The 22,079-nt window shown below is 54.5% G+C and overlaps 1 protein-coding gene across 5 annotated transcripts in view; it reads left to right on the top strand.

Annotated features, from left to right (window-relative positions):
* The window catches only part of SHANK2 (SH3 and multiple ankyrin repeat domains 2), a 561,554-nt gene that overhangs the window by 347,490 nt on the left and 191,985 nt on the right, over positions 1-22,079 (top strand). For all 5 annotated transcript variants that reach the window (XM_024987497.2, XM_015461388.3, XM_015461387.3 and 2 more), the window contains one exon: positions 11,059-11,134. In XM_024987497.2, the coding sequence (XP_024843265.1) occupies positions 11,059-11,134 (76 nt within the window). The remainder of the gene's footprint in view (positions 1-11,058; positions 11,135-22,079) is intronic.

Below are 22,079 nucleotides of genomic sequence, written 5' to 3'. Positions count from 1 at the left end.
ATGCTGGGAAAGATTGAAGGCAGGAGGAGAAGGGGACGACAGAGGATGAGATGGTTGGATGGCATCACTGACTCAATGGACATGAGCTTGAGCAAGCTCTGGGAGATGGAGATGGACAGGGAGGCCTGGCGTGCTGCGGTCCGTGGGGTCGCAAAGACTCAGGCACCACGTGGCAGCTGAACAACAGCAGCGACACAGAGGAGAGGCTGAGGGTCAGAGGCGTCGGTGCCCACCTGGGTCTCTCTGTGGCTCTGCAGTCAGACATTGACCTGCGCTCTGTCCTGTACCTGCAAACAGAGAAATGCCCTTGCTAGAGAAGCACTGTCCTTTCTCCTGGGGAGTTCTTGACCCGAGAGCAGGATTCTGAGTTCCTTCACTGAGGGGTTTAAACAGTGTTCTGAGCAAGTTGGGCCCCACTGTGCTGTCCTGCAGGGACGGTCTCTCCGTGGTCATGGAGGGCAGGTGATGGCCAGAGACGTCTGTGTCCTGATCCCTGGAACAGGTGACTGTGTCCAGATACGTGGTCAAGGGCAAGGAAGGTCACAGATGGAGAGAAGGTTAGACCACTGACTTTAAGATGAGGGGAGATGATCCTGGGTCCCAGGGCTCCTTAAATTGTGAGAGAGAGAGAGAGACTCCAGAATCAGAATGATGGGGATTAGAGGGTTCGACCCACAGTGCCAGCTTGGGAGGTGGAGGAAGGGGTCACAACCGAGGAATGGGGAAGCCTCTAGAAGCCAGAAAAGGCAAAGGGACAGGCTCACCCCAGGAGCCCCCCACAGGCAGGAGCCCCGCCCACACCTTGATCTTAGCTCCTGAGACCCCCAGCAGATCCCGACCTACAGAATCGTAAGGTCATAGACTTCTGTTGTTCCTGGCCAGTAGATGTGTGGTCACTTGTTACAGCAGCCACAGGGAGCTAGTCCCCCAACCTTAGTGGGGACGTGGGATGCAGTCCAACTGTCTTTGAGGAGCAGGGTCCCTATTTTCCCTCCCCTCCCTCATGAGGCCCATATCAACCTCCCAGAAGGTGCTGGTCCGTGGCCTGCAGCTGATGAAGTGACTGAGTGAGTGAGCCAAGCTGTCATGGTGTGAATGTGAGAAGTGGCTTCAGGTCAAAGTCGCGTCCCTCAGCCAGTGGTCCTCGGACGTGAGGTCTTGACCTCCGTGCCCAGCGGTGGGGTGGGCACCTGTCAGCCCAGCGCGGTGACCGTGGTGGTAGAGCTGGGTGCTGAGCTCCCTGGCCCCCTGCGCTGTGCGGGCTCACCAGCCCCTCACACTGGTTGCCCCCTTTCGTGAGTCCTGGGGTCTGGCCCCGGTGGGAGGTGATGGTGAACTTGAGACCCCGGCCCGCCCCCCGACACCTGCCTCTGTGCCCACCGAGGCTTCTTCCCACACTCCTGTCTCTGGTCCTCCACTGCATGGAGCCCATGGGCATTGTCGGTTTTAAAACAGAGAAGTTATTTCAGTCTCCATCCCCGTCGGTAATTTCTTTCCTCCTTATGGTTCGGAGCCTGCCCTTGGCTCAGGCCCGGGTGTAGCCTGAACAGTGTCTGATTTAAAACCCACCGGAGATGGCGGGAGCCTCGTGGGCGGGAGGTGTGGGGATGCTGGGGGCCCCGCCGGCCGACTCCAGGCAGGAAGCGCCACCTCGTGGGCTGGCGGGGGGCCACGTGGTGAGGGTGTGGGGCCCCCACGTGCAGGGGTCCTCTCGGTCCTTTCTGCCTCTTTGGGGCGAGGGGCTGACAGTAACAGCCAAAAAGATGTAGAGTCCAGGGGAGGGGCTGGAACAGAGGCGGGCAGGGGGGAGGCCTGGAGGTCCTCAAAGACCACTTCCTCTTCTCGCTGGGTCTCTGGAGCTCCGTCTCTCTGTGTTTTTCTTTGTCTCTGTCTCTCCCTGTGTGTGTCTCTCTGTCTCTGTAGGTGTCTCTCCGTCTTCGTCTCTGTCTTGCTCACTCACCGTCTCTCTCTGACTCTCTGTGTATATCTGTCTCCCTCTCTATTTATCTCTGTGTCATTGTGTATCTCGGTCTCTGTCTGTGGATATCTGTGTGCCTCTCTGTCCCTGCCTTTGTCTGACTCCCCTTTTGCTGGGCTTGAGGCTCAACTCCAGGGAACACACCCAGACAGGACTCTGAAGGCAGTGGAGGCCCCTCGTCTCTGAGTTTCGGTCCTGCACAGCGAGTGAGCTCAGCCAGTTGTCAGCTCCCAGGCTTGTGAGGCAGCCGTGCAGGTGGGCACGCCTGGGTTCTGTGCTCCCCTCCCTTGGACTCCGCGCTGCTGTCTCAGGCGCCCGGGGTCAGAGTGTCACTGGGCTGGGCCACAGCTGGAGGCCCTGGGGAGCACACTGAGGTGGGGGGAACGAACTGGGCAGCGTGACCTGGAAATGTCGTATCGTCTTTGCGCTCAGTCTGCTGTCCACGGCCGGCCTCAACTCTCTCACGGATCGGGGCGGCGTCTGGACCTCCCCATCCCCAGTGGGCTCCCTCTGGTTGTGCTGGCCTGGGGACGCCTGCCTGGGGCCAGGTTGGAGCGTGCCTGAGGGCATGCTGCCCCCGGGGGTGTTAGGAACCCCTCATGTTATCACAGTCGACACAGAGCGTAGGACCTGGAGGCAGGTGTCCACGGCTGCCCTGGCCAGCTGCACCATCTGTGGGCCCACCGCCTGTCCAGACCCCTGGGTGAAATCCGGAGACACTGCCTTGGTCCACCTGGGTGACCAGAGTTTCTGTCCAGAACAACAGAGGAGCTGGAAGACAGGGAGGGCTCTTGTGGCTCAAGAGACGTAAAACCCACGTGAGCCGAGTCAAAGGAGGAAAGCTTCCCCCCACCACCCCGTAGGGACGCAGCGGCCTCTCCTGGACCCCGAGGCAGAACGTGTGGCCCGGCGGGTCCCAGAAGCGGGTTCTGGAAGCAGAATGTGGGGGGCTTTTGGGAGCCGAGCCAGCTCGGCCGTCTCCAGGCCTACACGTGTCCCCACTACCCTGAGCCTCTTGCCTCAACATCCATTCTTTCATGCCCCCGACTAGGTGTGCCCAGTGACAGCCTTGGTGCTCGAGCAGAGGCATCCTCTGTTTACACAGGGGACAGAGACTGGTCTCTCCTACTCCAGATTTCCTGGAGGGACTCTGATGAGCCGGGCTGGCAGTTCTGGTCAGGGCATGAGGTTCTGAGTACAGACGTGGTTGGGGTCTTCCTCTATCCCAGGGGCAGAAGGATGCTTTTCAAGACGGCTTCCTGGAGAACAGCAGTGGCCGACAGCCCATCGGGAAGGGACTTGGGCCCTCCCCACAGGCCATAAGGTCCATTCTGCTGCTGGCCCCATTTTACAGATGAGAAGACTGAGGCTTGGAGAGGCTCTTTCCTGCCCAGGCCGTGCCGCTCACTAGGACTGAAGCTCACATTGCCTTGTCTAGAGGCAGGCTTCCCTCCCTGCCTCTCCTGTCCACGGCAACTCACAAGCGAGGGGACCGCCCCACATGGGAGCCAGGTGGGGGTCGGGGCCTGGCGCTCACGCGGCCTCAGCCCTGCTGTGGTGTTCTCACCCTTTCCCCATGGCCATTTCTTGCCCCTACAGCCCACCTCCTCCCCACGCCACGCTTTGAGTCCTTTTTTGACCTTTCAGAGTCTTAATCAGTTTCTTTGAGGATTCCCCTTCTTGTTTCCTTTGCCAGGAACTCAATGATACTCAGTGACACTCGAGGCCCAGAGGCCACGAGACCTTCCCGGGCTTCCTCGCCGAGCTGGGAGGGATCTTCTCCCAGCAGCTCTAGGGGAAGGGCTGTTTTAGATGCTGACAATCTGAATCTCGTCATGCAATCTGTCACTCCCTTGCACGAGTCGCAAGAGGTATAGGGAATGGAATTTCTAGGGTTTTTTTTTTTCCTCTCACTGTAGATTTTTCTAGGCCATATTCTGAGACAAGCTTTCAGGGCACACCAGCTTAAACACTTTGTAGCCCTCTTCCGGGCAAGGGGGTTCGGTCTCCCGTCGCACGGGTGGTGGAGGGGGATGGGTCTCCCTGAGAAGGCAGAGCAGCTGTGGGGTCATTTCATCCAAATGTCTGGCTGGATGGTGGAGAAAATGAGAGTCCGGGGCGGCAGGGAGAGGTCGCGGGGCGTCGCCCCAAGGTCAAGGTGAGGACTCCAGTTTCGCAGTTTGCAGGGTGGCCACTTCCGCTCATTAGCATCGGAATTAAACTCAGTCTTCTGCGCGGTGTCCTCAACTTGTTCCAGTTTCACAGCCAGGGAGGTGGCCGTGCCAACGCTGGAAAAGAACAAAGGGGCCCAGAAACGTGGGTTTTTCCCCTGTGGCTTGTTACTCCACAGCTGTCGAGCACCTACTGTGTGCCAGGCTGTGTAGTAGGAGCTGAGGACCCAGCAGTGCAGTGAGCTTTGAGCGGGCGGAGGAATGTCCCAGAGAGACTCTCGCAAGTGCAAAGGCCCTGGGGTGCCAGTCAGTTCGTCAGGTTCAAGGGAGAAAAGAAAGTGTTAGTTGCTCAGTCGTGGCCAACTCTTTGAAACCCCTATGAACTGTAGCGCACCAGGCTCCTCTGTCCATGGGATTCTTCAGGCAAGAATTCTGGAGTGGGTACCTGTTCCCTTCTCCAGGGGATCTTCCCCACCCAGGGATCGAAACCCAGGTTTCCTGAATTGCAGGCAGTCTTTTACGTCCGAGCCACCAGGGAAGCCCAAGAGGAGGCTTACAGAGCAGGAGTGAAGTGATCCAGGAGGGAAGAGAGGAGAGGAGGGCTCAGAGGCGGACAGGGCCTCGTCGTGACAGACCTGTGTCCTCAGGGGCACAGGGAGGCAGAGGCAGCTCTGATGTCATTGGGAAACCATCGGAAAATGGTTAAGCAGAAAAGTGGCATCATCTGATACATTTTTCTGAAGCTCATTCTATGTAGAGGTTCAGAAGATGATGGTCATTCAGACGAGAGTGGTAGTGACTGCTGGCCTCCAAGCTGAGTGGGACTAGGCGTTTCCATATGAAGCACTGAGCCTGAAACTGGCCCGGGAGGGGGCCCTGGTTGTGAACCATTCACTTCGAGAAGCTTCTGTGTCGTTTAGGAAATGTGAGTCAGTAGTTCCCGCTTAGCTGGTTGGTTTTTCAGCCTTGCTTTTCATAAGCAGAGAGGCCGCCCTCTCCGCTACTCACAGAGGCCTGTGATGCCTGCCGAGCTCTCTCCGTGTCCAGCAGAGTGTGCTCCTATTGCATCTTGGGTGGTTCTCCACTTTCTTCTACAAAGAACGGGCATCCTCCCAGACAGGGGGCCAGATTCAGCCTCTGTCTTGATTTTTGTCTGGTCTCCCTTTCTACCCTCGCCAGGACTCTTGGTTGCCAGAGAGCCAGTTCTGCCAGGCTTGAGCAAAAACATGGAGTGTACTGACTTGCATGACAGAGAAGACCATGCGTTGTCTGCATCAGTCAGCTTATCCAGGGAAAGCTGCAGTAACAAACATGCCTCTGATCTCAGTGGCCTGAAACCACGAAGGGTTCTTTCCTGCTCACACCACCTGTTTGAGCAGGAAAGGGGGCATCCCAGGGGGCACACATGGGGACCCAGATTCTTACAACAACCATCATCTCAGACATTTTGGTCGCCACGCCATGGGCAAAGAAACAGTATGGGGGTGAAGGGGGTGGGGGCGGGGAGAATCTTAGGAAGTGACAGGAGTCAGTTTGGGGAAAACTCATTTGGACAAAACAAGTTTTGAGGATCCATCCAAGCATACACCCAGAGGGAATAAAGCCAGAAATCCTGAGTGAGTAGCTTTCATGACCACCAGAAGCAAAAATCCAGGGATTCTCAGCGACAGGCCCACGTGTCCCTCTGTCCCTGGGCCCAGCTTTCAGCCCTGCCTCTTGCTGTGTGCAGGCTGCATGGACAGGCTGGTTCTCCCCTTGACGTGCTGTGATGCCCACTGGCTGCCCACAGCCCGCGTCCTCCCACCTCATGGCCAAGATCGCCTTCCTCAGCCTCCAGACCTCAGAACGTCTCAGAAAAAGGCCATTGCCCCTCTGTGGGTCATGGATGGGTTGCTGGTGAAGATGCCTCCTCCCAGGGACCCAAGCAGATGCTGACCCACGGGACTGTGACTTGCAGTGGCTTGGGTGACCTCAGGCAGCTCAGGCAACCTCTCTGAGCCCCACCTTCCTCGCTTGTCAACCAGAAACAGGAACAGTATTGAGCTCATGCATATAAAGCACTTAGAATGTGTGTGGATGTTTGGAAACACAGTAGCTGTTGGCGACTATCAGCCAGGCTCCAGAGGCACAATGCTGAGGGTCTGCTCTCACAGGATGTGTGATCTTGGAGGCCTTGAGGAGCAGAGGAGGACCCTACCCCTATCAGGAGGAACCAGATAACAGAGTGCTTCCCACTCGCCAAGCACTGTTGCAGCATTTTCCATGAATTAATTCGTCTACTCCTCAACCACTTGCCTGTGAGTAGGAAGTGTTATTATCCCCACTTTACAAATGAAGAGCCTGGCGACCTGCAGCCAGTCAACAGCAGAGCTGGGCTCTGAATTCAGGCCAGTGTAGCCCCAGAGCCCACATCCCCCATCACAGCACTCTGCTGCTTCTGCAAAACAGCGGCAAGAAATCCACTTAGCCCTGGCTGCTGCAGGAAGACGAAATAAGGTGGACGACTTCATTTACTGGAAAAGAAAAAAAAAGTTAGCTTAGTAGAGCTGCCGTGAAGACAGGAATGATGGGAATGATGTTAATAGTGATGGTGACGATAGGGACGTGGTGATTGGTGGTGGTGATGAAGATGAGGCTGTGATGACGATGACGATCAGAGTAAGGGTGACGATGGTGGTGGTGAAGGTGAAGATGGTGGTGTGATGGTGGTGATGCTCGTGGGGCTGGTGATGGTGAAGGTGGTGATGGTGAAGGTGGTGGTGGTGAAGATGGTGGTGTGATGATGGTGATGCTCGTGGGGCTGGTGAAGGTGGTGGTGGTGAAGATGGTGAAGGTAAAGATGGTGGTGTGATGGTGGTGATGCTCGTGGGGCTGGTGATGGTGAAGGTGGTGGTGGTGAAGATGGTGGTGGTGGTGATGGGGGTGATGCTCGTGGGGCTGGTGGTGGTGATGGTGGTGAAGATGGTGGTGGTATGGTCCTGATGAACATGACGGTGGTGAGAGTAGAGATGCTGCTGCTGCTGTGATGAGGCTGATGGTGGCGGCACTGGTGACAGTAATGCTGAAGATGTGATGGGCCCCTTTGCTGTCCCTCAGAGCGGAAGTCTCACTGTGTCCAGAATCCAGAGGGCAGGGAATGTCCATGCGGTGGGAGTTGTTTACAAAGCAGTCAGAGATAATATTATCCCCAAAGCTGCCCTTTCTCTTGTAACACAATTGTGGGAGCAGAATGGAGCCCATTGTTTTTAAGGCCAGATTAAAAACTTGGTAAATCTGGTGTCAGTCTACATCCTTCTCTCTTTTGTCTAAAATTTTCTTGGTCCACAAAATCCCAAACTCTGGGAACCCCTGGCTAGCAGATCTAGAAACGGTCTCTTTCTGAAACCTTTGTTTCCTCTGGTAAACACGTGGACATGTATACACACACACACACACACACACACACGGTGACTACACGCTCTGCTCCTGCGACCTGGAACCTCTGACCCCAGCCAGCGGCCGGCACGAGCCAGCTCTCAGAGCCCAGCAGTTCCCTAGACAACCAGCACAGAGCCTGCACGTGGGGCTTAAGCAACAGGAAATAAGCAATTGTAACAACAGTTAGCAGCCCATCCCCACAGTCATTCAATGGTTTCCTGAGCTGCATTGCTTAACCCCACAAATGGGTTCCAATCCTGCTTATCCTCCAGGGCCTGGGGAGTGTGTTGCCCCACTCGGATGTCACAGGGATGGCCTGGCCAGATGCTCTGCCTGGCCCACGTGCTCCCCCCTCCGCTACACAGTTATCTGACTCCTGGGGCCCTCAGCCAAGCCAGCATCCCCACCCCGCCCCCAAGATCCTGAGCTCCAGAGAGCAGAGCCCCACCCTCTCTGAGCCCTTCTAATCCCCACATGTGGGGCACGGGGCCTGGCCTCCAGGTGGACCTGATGAATGGTAACTAGACGTGAACATGTGCAGGATGCCAGGGAGGAGGATGGGGAGCACCTGGGCACGTGTGGCCCGGCTGCCAAGCACAGCGGACATACGTACAGCCCAGCTGGACCAGTGTCCCCAGGTCCCTCCGACTGTGCGAAGTGTGTTTCTATTTGCTGATTACAGTGGACTGTTGGGATTGGGTCTGCCAGCTCTGACATCACATGTCTGCCAAGAGTTAGACACCAGGGGTGATACAGAGAGAACTAAGGCCAGATCCCTGCCTTTAAGCACTGAAGGAGCACTCAGCCCTCACCAGGGACCCGTTGGTGTGGTCTGCTGGTTCTCAGCCTGGCCCTGGAGCCCGTCTGCTGGCCGAGGACCCATCCTAGACATGCTGTTCACCCAGCGTGTGCCTTGGCCTCGGCAATCCTCAGTAGACCCATCTGTAAAATGGGTCCAGCAGTCTTACCTCCCTCACCAGGCTTCTGTCACCAACAAGTGGGAGCCTGGATGGGCACAAATCGTGACCCAGGGGAGGGACTCGATAGATGTTAGTGAGGACAGAGATGTTACAGACCCAGGTTCTTGGACTCTTAAATCAACAGAAATGGATAAAGAGGCCAGATGAGGATCAGGCCAGGCGTTACTAGGACTCATACTGCCCCACAAGGGACAGAGGACCAGAAACTCGCTCCCTTGCTGCGCTCCAGGGGAGCGAGCTGGTTCCTTAAATGGGATGAGGGTAGGGGCGGGTTGGTGGGCTGGGCCAAAGGAGTGACTGAGGTGGTCTGCCCACCCCTTCGGTGGTGCCGTGTGCAGAGATCACACGTGGTACCTGCTTTTGCTCCCTGTTCCTCGGAAGGGGCCGCTGGGCTTTTCGGTCTTTTGTATCTTGTCCAGAATCTGCCCCAACTGCACACACACGTGTTTGTTTTTAGTTCCTTTGAGTTTCTCTGTACCTGTCGCTCGAGGAGACGTTTGTCCGGTTGCAAACCTGCAGTGAGGGGTCCCACATCCCAGCCTGTCCCAAAGACAGTGATGATATAGCAAAGACAGACGCCGAGCGGAGGCGAGTGGCTCACTCCATGGCGAGGACACACGGGGATAGGAAGGGTGGCATGAGATGGACCAAAGGCAGGGGACCACCCTTGGCTGGACTTGGCGGGATGTGCAGAGTGGCACACGTACCCCCTCCCCAGGGGCCATGATGGGCAGATGAGTGGGTACAGGAGCAGCACTCGGAACAGGGCCTGGGACCCAGTCAGTGCTCAGCCTCAGGGAGCACGATGGGGATGCGGCTGTTACCCAGCTTCAGGGGATTCTAACTTTCGCATCACTGGAGCCTCAGGTGGAGTGATGAGAGAGGCCGGGGGAGCCGAGTCCCAGAGAACCTTTAAGGCAGTGTTAGCTGCTCTGACACCCAGGTCCCTGGAGTGTAGCCCAAGGCCGGACAAGTGTGCTGCCCACTTTAACAGCTAACGCACAGCGACCCAGGCATTGCTAGGAATCCTTGAGGATCCCATCATCCTCTCAGGCCTGGGAGTCCTAGCTTTGAGCTGGGAGAAGCAGCAAGAGGGGATATGGAGAGCTCCCTGGCCTCCATAGAAGCCAAGCTTGGAAGGGACACACACACACACACCCCTCTCCCCTCCCCCCCTGCAGTGGCGTGTGCTCAAGTTCCATTGGTGAGAGCTGGTCACGTGGCCATGCCTGGCTGCAAGGAGTGCTGGGAAATGTAGTCCTAAGCTGGCTACCTGGTCCTCTCGGCCCCCCAAAGGCAATACCACACTTTATATTAATAGAAGGAGGCATGTATTTTTGCTGCATCAGCTGCCTCTGGGCCTGAAAGGAGTCAACTGTTATCAGGCATACCCTTCTCAACGCCTTTGCAGTTGTTCACATTTCCACTGGAAATGTGCTTTTGGGTTTGGATAACATTACATTTGCTTTGAAACGTGGGGTCAGAGAGACGGACAACAGAGTTACAAGGGTTTGCATGAGATTTCAGCCATCTTCCTGAAGCTAACCACAAAATTTCTCTGTATTTTCCCAGGGTTTGGGAAAGAGGGTGTGCAGGGGGAAATATCTGAACAATAAGTCAGAAGCAGCCGTATTTCTTGCATTTGTGCTCTTGTGGGTTTTTTCCCTCTCCAGCTCTGAGCTATCAATTAAGTCTAACTACACCATTCTTATAATTTCCCGTGAAATTTACCTCGAAATCTGCTGAGTAAGAGAAGTAAGCAGAGGACTTAATTAGGACCTTAATCACGTTTGTTTGGTTTTTGTTTGTTTTAGGAGAAAGTAACGATAATCAGGGGCTTCCCAGGTGGCACGGTGGTAAAGATCCACCTGCCAATGCAGGAGACACAAGAGATGCGAGTTTGATCCCTGGGTTGGGAAGATCCCCTGAAGAAGGAAATGGCAACCCACTCCAGTATTCTTGCCTGGGACATCCCCTGCACAGAGGAGCCTGGGGGGAGCTACAGGCCATGGAGACGCAAAGAGTTGGACACGATTAAGTGACTGAACACACAATTATCAGCAAAATAGCAATAAAGATTCTTTTTTCCCCAAAGCAGTCATCCACAGGTTCTCATGTTTGCTGGACGGCTGGGCAGCGTCACTTCAGAATACCGTTCTAGCAGGTTCCATGTGCCGAGTGGGCTGCCACTGCTCCCACTGCGACCTGCACGGCCCTGTCTTCTTTGCAGAGCACATCCTGTACCACCTGGGGACCCTGGGACTCAGCCTCTACTGGGGACCGGAGCACGGGACTCTCCAGCAGTCATCCTTGGCGTTCATCGGCATCCCCCACAGTTTGCAAAGTTAGGCCACAGAGCAGGGCCTCATCTCTCTCCCAGATCTTTCCCTAGGAGAAGCGGGTCCCACACGTCCGAGGTCAGACAAACGCAGGGGCCCGGCCAGCCTCTCGTGGTTTCAGCGTTTGGGGGCCGTGACTTTCTAAATGATGTCTCTCTTCCCTCTCTGTGCAGAAACTCGTGCAGACCGCAGCAAGAAACTCTTCCGGCACTACACAGTTGGCTCCTACGACAGCTTCGATGCCTCCAGGTAAGACGTGGTTCCTCCTGCCAGGCCCCCTCCGCTCAAAGATGCTCGCAGGTGTCAGGAAGGTGCTGGGCCATCCTGCATGGCGCACTCGGGTCCTTGGCTCGTCTCCTTCTGTGTGTCCCCCGTCACCCCACCCCCCCCACCCCTGTGGACATGGGCTGGAATGATGGAGACCACCATCTTCCAGAGGACCCGCTCGAGAAGTGGTCTCTGGGCCACCTGCGGCTTGCGGTCGGGCTGGAGCGCACGGGTGGGGCGGCCAGGGGAGAGGAGGAGGAGAGCCTGGCCTTGTTTGAGAGGAAAGAGGGACAAGTAGCAAGATGACCGTACTGGGCCGCAGGAGCCTGGACGTGGCCCCACGTGGCAGCGTCTTCCTGGGGGACATGAGGGTGCCCTCCGACTTCCACCTCATTTGCATCTTCCCTGCTCCTCCAGCCACTGAGCCGAAAGTTTGGTCAGAGGAGGGCTTGTCCTGTGACCCGAAAGCCGGCACACCTTGTAGGAGGGGCGGGTTTGCTTTCTGGGTGCTTCGGAAGTGGCTCGTTTGGTTCCTACAGAGAGCGTTGTGGCACGGGGCAGGGGCTCAGATTTTCCAGCAGAAACACACTCGTGTAATGCAGGGAGCCCTTCCTCGGGTCCCCGGCACCCCTGCCTTTTAGCTCTGAGGGCCGTGGAGATGGCTGGGGTCCTGCTGGGCGAGGGGGAGCACCGTTTTGGACCACGACTCCAAGAAGAGCTGGGAACGAGCAGCACTTCTGGCCCGTGTGCCCGCCGCTGCGCCAGCTTCCCTGGCTCTGACTGTCCCCAGGCGCAAAGTTTCTCTGTCCCCCCCACCCAGACTAAGAGTTCTTACTGGACGAGGCGGGGGCAGGGGCTCAGTGAGGACCAGCCTGGGAAGCAGAGGAGGCAGGGCACACGCTCGCGCTCTGTCTCACCAGACGGCCAAGCGGGGGCCCCGTCTGGAGTTCCCTGCCCACCTCACATCCTGAGAAGTTCCGGGCTGGGGAAGATCCGGACTCCCTGCCCTCGGTTCTCCCCGGACTCTCTCAGGGGGTCTTAATGGTCATCTGCCTGCCGAGGGGTGGAACCTGGTTTCACATGTTTGTTTTTACTGAGTTAAAATTTCCATAACCTAGCAATGGCAACCCACTCCAGTACTCTTGCCTGGAAAATCCCATGGACAGAGGGGCCTGGCGGGGCTACAGTCCGTGGAGTCAAAGAGTTGGATACGACTTAGCAGCTAAACAACAACATCACCTTTATCTGGTTCCAAAGCATTTCTGTTGCCCCGAAAAGAAGCCCCCTGACCCATGAAGCAGTCTCCATCCTCCCCTGCCCCACGCCCCTGCAGCCACCAGTCCGCTCTCTGTCGCTGAGGATTTGCCTGTTCTGGACATCTCCCAGAAAAATTGAATCCTACGGTGTGTGGCTTCTGCGAGTGCCTTCTTTACTTAGTAGAATATTTTCAAGGTTCGTCCATGCTGTAGCGTGTGTCAGTGCTTCATCCCTTTTTTTCTGTAATTTTTTTTAAGGTGAAATACAAGTGGGCTTCCCTGAGAGCTCAGTTGGTAAAGAATCTGCCTGCAATGCAGGAGACCCTGGTTCTATTCCTGGGTCAGAAAGATCCACTGGAGAAGGCATAGGCTACCCACTGCAGAATTCTTGGGCTTCCCTGGTGGCTCAGCTGGTAAAGAATCCTCCTGCAATGTGGGAGACCTGGGTTCAATCCCTGAGTTGGGAGGATCCCCTGAAGAAGGGAAAGGCTACCCATTCTCCAGTATTCTAGCCTGGAGAACTTCATGGACTGTACAGTCCATGGGGTTGCAGAGAGTCGGACACAGTTGCGCGACATTCACTTTCAGTGCAAAATGCAAGTAACATAAAATTTATCATCATAACCGTGTGTGAGTGTGTGGCTCAGTGGCACCAGGTACATTCACACTGCTGTCGTTCAGGCACTCAGTCGTGTCTGACTCTTTACAACCCCCCGAACTGCAGTTGTGGTTCAGTCGCTCAGTCGTGTCCGATTCTTTGCGACCCCACGGACTGCAGCACACCAGGCCTCCTGTTCTTGCCGTCTCCTGGAGCTTGCTCAGACTCATGTCCTTTGAGTCCGTGACGCCGTCATAACCGTGTCTGAGCGCACAGCTCAGGGGCATCAGGTACATTCACATTGCTCTGCAGCGGTTACCGCCATCCATTGCCAGAAAACTGTCATCTTCCCAACCTGACCCTCTGTCCCCATTAAACATTCACTCCCCACCCTCCCCCAGCGCATGCCCCCCACCATCCTGCTTCTGTCTCTAAGAATCTGACTGCTGTAGGGGCCTCCTCGTAAGTGGGGTCACACACTGTTTGTCGTCTATGTCTGGCTGCTTTCACGGAGCATAATGTCCTCAAGGTTCATCTGTGTCGAACCAGGTGTCAGAATAGCCTTCCTTTTTGAGGCTGAATAATATCGCGTCGTGGGGCGGGACCACGTTTGGCCTATCCATCCATCCGTGGGTGGGCACTTGAGCTGCTTCTACCTGCCAGCTGTTGTAAAGAGGCTGCTGTGGACACTTGTGGACAAGTGTTTGTTTGAACACCTGCTTCCAGTTCTTCTCTGTGAATACCTAGGCGGGGAGCTGCTGGTTTCTGTGTTCCCCTGTCCCAGCCTCCCTTCTCTCATAAACAAGATGTGCTGGAACAGAAATGTGATTCCAAGCAGAGTAGCCAGCCCCCTCTTTCAGAGGGCTTTCGGGCTCTTCAGACCTTGCTGAGACTGCCCACCTCCTGACCCTAAAAGCCCAGGCTGTGATCCGCAGCTTGGCTGCCAGCACAGTCCAGAAAGTGTGCTCAGAGAAGCGATGGTTTCCAGGGAGTCAGGCCCGCCCCTGGCTTCTGCTGATGAGTCTCTATCTGGGTCAGATGAGTTGTTTGTGCCTTAGCAGGAGGCCGCCCGCCAAAGTGGACCCTGGGCCCCTGGTCACGGTCAGCACGCTATCACACTTGGCTTCCATTCTAGCAGGGAGGGGTGCCTGAGGCTCCGAAAAAACTCCAGGAGCTGTTGCCATGGTGACTTGGAGGGCTGTCCAGGCTGGGAGTGGGGCTTTGAGGGAAGGGGGCCTCTGAGAGCTGGGAGGGCTGGGCGTGGCTCATCCACAGGCTGTGGCCTTGGCAGAGCCGTGTCCCCACGAGATCCGTCACCAGCAGAGTAGCCAGCAGGCCACCCTCCGCACGTGTGTGTGTGTGTGAGAGGGCGGGTGTGTACACACACTCAGCGCTTGAGATGGCTCAGCTGCTTCCCCACAGAGGCGCCGTGGAAGGGCCTGACCTGATTGAGCTGGGAGGAGAGAAGACACTGGGGCTGGGCGGTCTGGGCCACGTGTTCTGTGACTGAGACCAGGTCCAGAGAGCAGCAGGGATATCTGCTGTAGCTCGGCCAGCAAAGGACTTGTGGAGCCATCCTGGCTACTGAGCAACGGCACAGAGCCTCTCCCCATATAGGGAGGAAGTCAAGCAGGGTGGGCATCGTCTTGGTGGAATGTCACAGAAGCCTGGACCAGATGACCTCCGAGACGGGGGCCAGGTTAGCATCCCGGTTTTGGCCGCAGATGAAGGCTTGGGTTCTCCCTGGGTGCTGAGTGCCTGTTGTGGGCAGTACCCGAGATCGCAGAGGAGGAGGACTGTGGAAGCCCGCCCTCCTTTCCCACAAGGAGGAGTCACACAGGCCCCCACGTGACGTGGTGTTGCCACAAAAGAAATCAGAATGACGATCGTTCTGTTAACTTCCTGCCACGTGCCAGCCACCTTGCACGGATCACAGCACCACTGACCAGTGACCCTGCCAGCCACCTGGAACACTGGTGTCATCTTCCACTTGGCAGGAGGACCCTGGAGAGGAGATGGCGGGGGTGGGGGGCAAGTTAGGGACCTGGCGCTCAGCCACGCGAGTGTCTGAGTATCAGAGTACACAGCCCATGCCTTCAGCACCCCTTCTCCCGAGGTGAAGCTGTTACTGCCCTGGGCCGGCCCAGGGACCAGCCTGGGATTGAGGAAGATGGGTGAGGGTGAGAGGCCAGATTTCCCATCAGGACAGAACCACTGCCCTGTGGTGGGTATTGGGAGGTGGGAGCGGTTGCATTGCCTTGGTTACCACAGCACCTCTGAGCTTTTCCATAAAGGGCGCAGGGCCCCCAGCTGACCTTATCCAGACTGTGAGCTTGGCAAAGGCATTGGAGGGCAGGCAGTGAGGCAGCCTGGGGCCCCTGGGTGCCATTGTCTCCCAGGCCTGGCAGGGGCAGCTCCGGTGTGGATGTTGAAGTGAGAGGCTGACCTCTGGTCCTCTGGGTGAGTGGCAAAGAGCGTCCGGGGGCTTGCATGCCGTAGTGTGGCCTCACACCAGCTGGGCACTTGTTAGCCCGCTTCCAGATTCACGTTAGACACAGAGGTCTTGGGGGCCGCTGCAGCCTCCAGGCCAGTTACCCACGGTGGCCTGGACTGGTGGCTCGGGGCTCAGGCCTTCCCCTCGGCAGATGCAGATGTGATGAAAGAAAATGCCACGGGAAGCAGGACTCAATGGAGACAGTTTCTGAATCAGTCAGGAGGTTTCTCCCCTTCCCACCCCCTCTTATGTCAGAAACTTGACTTGGAGACTCAGAACTGAGAGCGCAAGGGCGGAGACACACCCGGTCATGGTTGAACGTGTCTGGTTGCTCGAGCTGATTCCCGCCTCAGATTCCCTGCCATCTACCCATCCTGCACGTGATAGAAAGATCTAGAAACGTGGACACGTGTCCAGGTCAGAAGGCAGAGGATGTGGGGCCATTTCTACAACAGAACCTTAAGGCAGTTCAATGTCATATTTTAAAACACTTCTCAACGCAGGAAATAGCGTCTGAAGTTCTCAGTGTCCTTAAATTGGATCCCCAGCCTCATCAGGGTGGGGCATCCAGGGGAGGTCTATCTGGGAGAGGCGGGGGGACCCCAGCGTCTCACCCCAGGACAATTAGACTCCCTCTGTCCATCCACCCATCTCCCCGCCAGATACACATCCGTCCAACTACCTGTCCACTCAGCCAAACAGCCAGCTAGCTGTCTTCCCAGTCATCTACCCATCCATCCAATCACCCAACCACCTACCCGTCCATCCATGCATCCACCCATCCATCCATCCAGCCACCCACCCACCCATCCATCCAACCACCCACCCGTTCATCCAACCACCCACCCATCCATCCTTTTGCCCATTCATCCCCTCCATCTCTTTGTCCATCTATCAGCCAGCACTCATTAAAACCTAACTATTCAGGATGTTAAAGATGTGGGAGTAGACAGGACAAGCTCAGTCTCTGACCTCGTGTAGCTAAAAGTCTATTTAGTGAAGAGAACAACAAGCTGAACAAATAAATAAGCCAAAAAGAAAACAAAAAAAAAACCCTCTTTGTGGTTATGCTGTTGGGCAGGCTGCGGAAGGCTCACTCTGGCTCCGGAGCCAGCAAAGGGCTCTCAGAGGAAGTGACTTTTGAACTGAAACCTGCACTGTTATTGTTTAGCTGCTAAGTCACGTCTGACTCTGTGCGACCCCATGCACTGTAGCCCGCCAGGCTCCTCTGTCCATGGGATGCTCCAGACAAGAATACTGGAGTGGGTTGCCATTTCCTCCTCCAAGGGATCTTCCCGACCCAGGGATCAAACCCACGTCTCGTACCTCTCCTGCATTGGCAGGTGGGTTCTTGACCACTGAGCCAACTGCGGGGGAGCCCATGAAGACTGAGGAGGGTCAGCAAACGCAGAAACACTGGGGTGAAAAGAGCCTGATGGCGGCAGAGAGAATGAGGTCAGGGCAGACCTGGGGCTTCGTGGAAGGAGTGTGTGTTCCTCACACTTGCAGCAGGGGAGACTGGAGGGCTCCAAGCCCAAGAGGGACGTGGTCTTGTCCACTTGGCCGCAGGAAAGCAGAGGATGAATGGACGAGTTCTGAGACCTTCGCTGCCATCCTGGTGTGGTCTGGCGATGGTGGGTTGGGCTGGGGAGGAGGTGGGGATGGAAGGGTGGGTGGAGTCAAGGGACGGGGTGACGCTGGAGTGGATGGGCCACGCCGAGGCCTGGAGGTGGGAGTGACGGACAGCAGGGTGGGGGCCCGGGGCCCTCCCCCTTCCCTTGGGCTTTACAAGGAGGGGCCCCCGGAGGTAGGGGGGTCAGACCCAGTCCCTCCAGCAGCTGTGCCGCACGGGCAGCTTCTCACCTGTTCGGAAGGATCATGCTCACAAACGAGGGTCTCCGAAGGTGCTCGATTTCATTGTTCATCCCCCTTAGTGAGACCAGTTTGCTCTTAGTGATTGAATTAGCAGGGTGACCAATCTTGCCTGTTCACCAGTTGAACATCACCGTCCGCAGCTACTTATTTTCATGGCTTTCAGACATCATAGTCCAATTTTTATCTTTTGAAAATGGTAATTGGAAATAGATACACATGTTAAAAAATTCAACATGCCCACAAGTGCTACAGAATGCAGAGTGCGCCTGCCTCTCATCCTTACCACGCAGCCGATTCTCTCCCTGGGGAGAGCCTCCGTTACTGGTTTCCTGAGGCTCTTTCTAGAGATGTTCTCTGAGTATGTGCGTACTGCGTGCGTACTCAGTCACTTCAGTCGTGTCTGACTCTTTGAGACCCCATGACTGTAGCCCACCAGGCTCTTCTGTCCATGGGATTCTCCGGGCAAGAATACTGGAGTGGATTGCCATTTCCTCCTCCAGGGGATCTTCCTGACTCAGGGATCTAACCTGCGTCTCCTGCACCTCGAGCGTTGGCAGGCAGATTCTTTACCACTTGAGCCGCCTGGGAAGCCCCAGGTGATGCATATTGTCTGAAGCCTTTTAAAGCCCTTGAAAATAGAGCATCCTGAGTTTTCAATCTGACTTTCCAACCAAGTCCCTGTGTGACCTTGGGCAACTCGCTGTCCAGCTCGGTGCCTCGGTCCCTGACCCGCCCCCCGACCTGGCTCACAAAGTGCAGATGATGCTCCTGACTCGTGCCGGATCCCCAGTGGTGTTCATGTCAGGATGAATGAGAAGATATGTGTTTGGTGGTTGCAGCTCCTTCGAAGCATGTGCTATATAAATCCAGAGGGATGCTGGATGTGGACGCGTGTGTGGGTAGCTGGCTTTCCTTTGAAACCCTAGCTCTGTGTTCTGGAAGGCTGCCTCGGTGTGTAGGTAGTAAGAACTGAATGGCAAGAGGTGCTGATTTTCCCCCATTCTGCCTCCACCATCACTTTATATTTCTCCATCTTTTGTTATTCCTTAGACTCAAAAAGGAGAGATCAATCTCTGAGGATGTGCGCTCGCTAGATTCATAAGGAAAAACACTCTTGTTCTCCTCTCTCTTAATTGATGACTGGACCCAGGAGTTCGGCATGGAGCCTTTGGGGCAGCTCCTTTGGGAGAGGGAAAGAGGTGGCTTTACTTTTTAGTCGATACCTATATGTATTTTTAATTTTTGAGTTTGTACACATCTGTATTTTTGTGTGCATGCGTGAGTGCTTGGTCCTGTCACACTCTTTGCGACCCTGTGGACTGTAGCCCACCAGGCTCCTCTGTCCATGGGATTTCCCAGACAAAAATACTCAAGTGTTTTTCTCTTCTCCAGGGGATCTGCCCAACCCAGGGATCAAACTAGCATCTCCTGTGTCTCCTGTATTGGCAGGCGGATTCTTTACCACTGCGCCATGTGGGAATCTCTACATTTTTAAATTTTTTAATGACCTATTTCTTTTCTAATTTTGTGAAACCAAGCAAGAGATGAGTGGCTCTCGAGGCACAGGCAAAGTCAGAAGTCACTCCACTGCGTGTCCCCGCCCTCCCGTCTCCCTCTCCCAGGATGGTCGCCTGCATACATACGGCAGCTGGGAACCAGGTCTCCATTGGCACCCGTCCCAGCCCCAGGGAACACGCCCCGGTCTGAGCCGGTTGTGAAGGGAAAGTCCTGTCTGACTCTTTGTGACCCAATAGAATATACGGTCCATGGCATTCTCCAGGCCAGAGTACTGGAGTGGGTAGCCTTTCCCTTCTGCAGGGGATCTTCCCAACACAGGAATAGAACCCAGGTCTCCCGCACTGCAGGCGGATTCCTTACCAGCTGAGCCACCAGGGAAGCCCAAGAATACTGGAGTGGGTAGCCTTTCCCTTCTCCAGCGGATCTTCCCGATCCAATGATCAAGCCCAGGTCTCCCACATTGCGGGCGGATTCTTTACCAGCTGAGTCACCAGGGAAGCCCGTAAAGTGAAAGTTGCTCAGTCGTGTCTGACTCTTTGCGACCCCAGGGACTATATAGTCCATGGAGTTCTCCAGGCCACAGTACTGGAGTAGGTAACCTTTCCCTCCACCAGGGGATCTTCCCAACCCAGGGATCGAACCCAGGTCTCCTACATTGCAGGCGGATTCCTTACCAGCTGAGCCACAAGGGAAGTCCTGAACCTACTGTGATTCTGCACAAGCGCTCTTCTCTGCGGTCTGGCCCCTCCTCCCTTTCTCCCCTCTCTCCTCCTCACCCAATTCATCACAAGGGACTGAGCAGCCTACCCTCCTCCCCACCCCCAACACTGCACATTGGCCCCCAGCACCTGTCCACTCCACTGTCTGACAGCCCAGGAGACCCGCTCCTTACTCTCTCTCAGGCTAAGATTTTCCATCCTTCACAGATTTTGCTTCAAGCGCTACATACGTATAACAAAATAAGTCACCAATTTAACTGAATCACGAGGCAAGGCTGGAAAAGGAAGGAAGTATTGTCTTTCCACCTCCCCCAGCCTCATCCACACAGCCCCACATGGCAGAGTCAGTCAGTTCACTCCCTCAGTCGTGTCCGACTCTTTATGACCCTGTGGACTGCAGCACACCAGGCTTTCCTGTCCATCACCAACTCCTGGAGCTTACTCAAACTCATGTCTGTCGAGTCGGCGATGCGATCCACCCATCTCATCCTCTGTCGTCCCCTTCTCCTCCTGCCCCCAATCCCTCCCAACATCAGAGTCTTTTCCAGTGACTCAGCTCTTCACATCAGGTGGCCAAAGGATTGGAGCTTCAGCTTCAGCATCAGTCCTTCCAATGAACACCCAGGACTGATCTCCTTTAGGATTGACTGGTTTGATCTCCTTGCAGTCCAAGGGTCTCTCAAGAGTCTTCTCCAACACCACAGTTCAAAAATCAATTCTTTACTGCTCAGCTTTCTTTATGGGCCAATTCTCACATCCATTCATGACTACTGGAAAACCCATAGCTTTGACTAGATGGACCTTTGTTGGCAAAGTCATGTCTCTGCTTTTTAATATGCTGTCTAGGTTGGTCATAGCTTTTGTTTCAAGGAGCAAGTGTCTTGTTTCAAGGAGCAAGCGTCTTTTAATTTCATGGCTGCAGTCACCATCTGCAGTGATTTTGGAGCCCCAAAAAGTAAAGTCAGCCACTGTTTCCACTGTGTCCCCATCTATTTGCCATGAAGTGATGGGACTGGATGCCATGATCTTAGTTTTTTGAATGTTGAGTTTTCAGCCAGCTTTTTCACTCTCGTCTTTCACTTTCATCAAGAGGCTCTTTAGTTCCTCTTTGCTTTCTGCCATAAGGGTGGTGTCATCTGCATATCTGAGGTTATTGATATTTCTCCCGGCAATCTTGATTCCAGCTTGTGTTTCATCCAGCCCAACATTTCACTTGATGTACTCTGTGTATAAGTTAAATAAGCAGGGTGACAATATACAGCCTTGAGGTACTCCTTTCCCAATTTGGAACCACTCTGTTGCTCCATGTCTGATTCTAACTGTTGCTTCTTGACCTGTATACAGATTTCTCAGGAGGTAGGTCAGGTGGTCTGGTATTCCCATCTCTTGAAAAATTTTCCAGTTTGTTGTGATCCACACAGTCAAAGACTTTGGCGTAGTCAAAAAGGAGTAGATGTTTTTCTGAAACTCTTGGTTTTTCTATGATCCAACGAATGTTGGCAATTTGATCTCTGGTTCCTCTGCCTTTTCTAAATCCAGCATGAACATGTGGAAGTTCTTGGTTCACATACTACTGAAGCCTAGCTTAGAGAATTTTGAGCATTACTTTGCTAGCATGTGAGATGAGTGTAATTGTGCGGTAGTTTGAGCATTCTTTGGCATTGCCTTTCTTTGGGATTGGAATGAAAACTGACCTTTTCCATTCCTGTGGCCATTGCTGAGTTTTCCAAATTTGCTGGCATATTGAGTGTAGCACTTTCACAGCATCATCTTTTAGGATTTGAAATAGTTCAACTACAATTCTGTCATCTCTACTAGCTCTGTTCATAGTGATGCTTTCTAAGGCCCATTTGACTTCTTACTCCAGAATGTCTTTCTCTAGGTGAGTGATCACACCATCGTGGTTATCTGGGTCATGAAGATCTTTTTTGTATAGTTCTGTATATTCTTGCCACCTCTTCTTAATATCTTCTGCTTCTGTTAGGTCCATACAATTTCTGTCCTTTATCGAGCCCATCTTTGCATGAAATGTTCCCTTGGTATCTCTAATTTTCTTGAAGAGATCTGTAGTCTTTCCCATTCTATTGTTTTTCTCTATTTCTTTGCATTGATCGCTGAGGAAGGCTTTCTTATCTCTCCTTGCTATTCTTTGGAGCTCTGCATTCAGATGGGTGTATCTTTCCTTTTCTCCTTTGCCTTTCACTTCTCTTCCTTTCTCAGCTATTTGTAAGGCCTCCTCAGACAGCCACTTTGCCTTTTTGCATTTCTTTTTCTTGGGGATGGTCTTGATCACTGCCTCCTGTGCAATGTCACAAACCTCTGTCCATAGTTCTTCAGGCACTCTGTCTATTAGATCTAATCCCTTGAATCTATTTGTCACTTCCACTGTATAGTAAGGGATTTGATTTAGGTCGTGCCTGAACAGTCTGGTGATTCCCCTACTTTCTTCAATTTAAGTCTGAATCTT

This window comes from Bos taurus, chromosome 29 (assembly GCF_002263795.3).
Source record: "Bos taurus isolate L1 Dominette 01449 registration number 42190680 breed Hereford chromosome 29, ARS-UCD2.0, whole genome shotgun sequence".
NCBI lineage: Eukaryota > Metazoa > Chordata > Mammalia > Artiodactyla > Bovidae > Bos > Bos taurus.
Note: the sequence above shows the minus strand (reverse complement) of the source record. Positions and strands in the feature narration are given on the sequence as shown.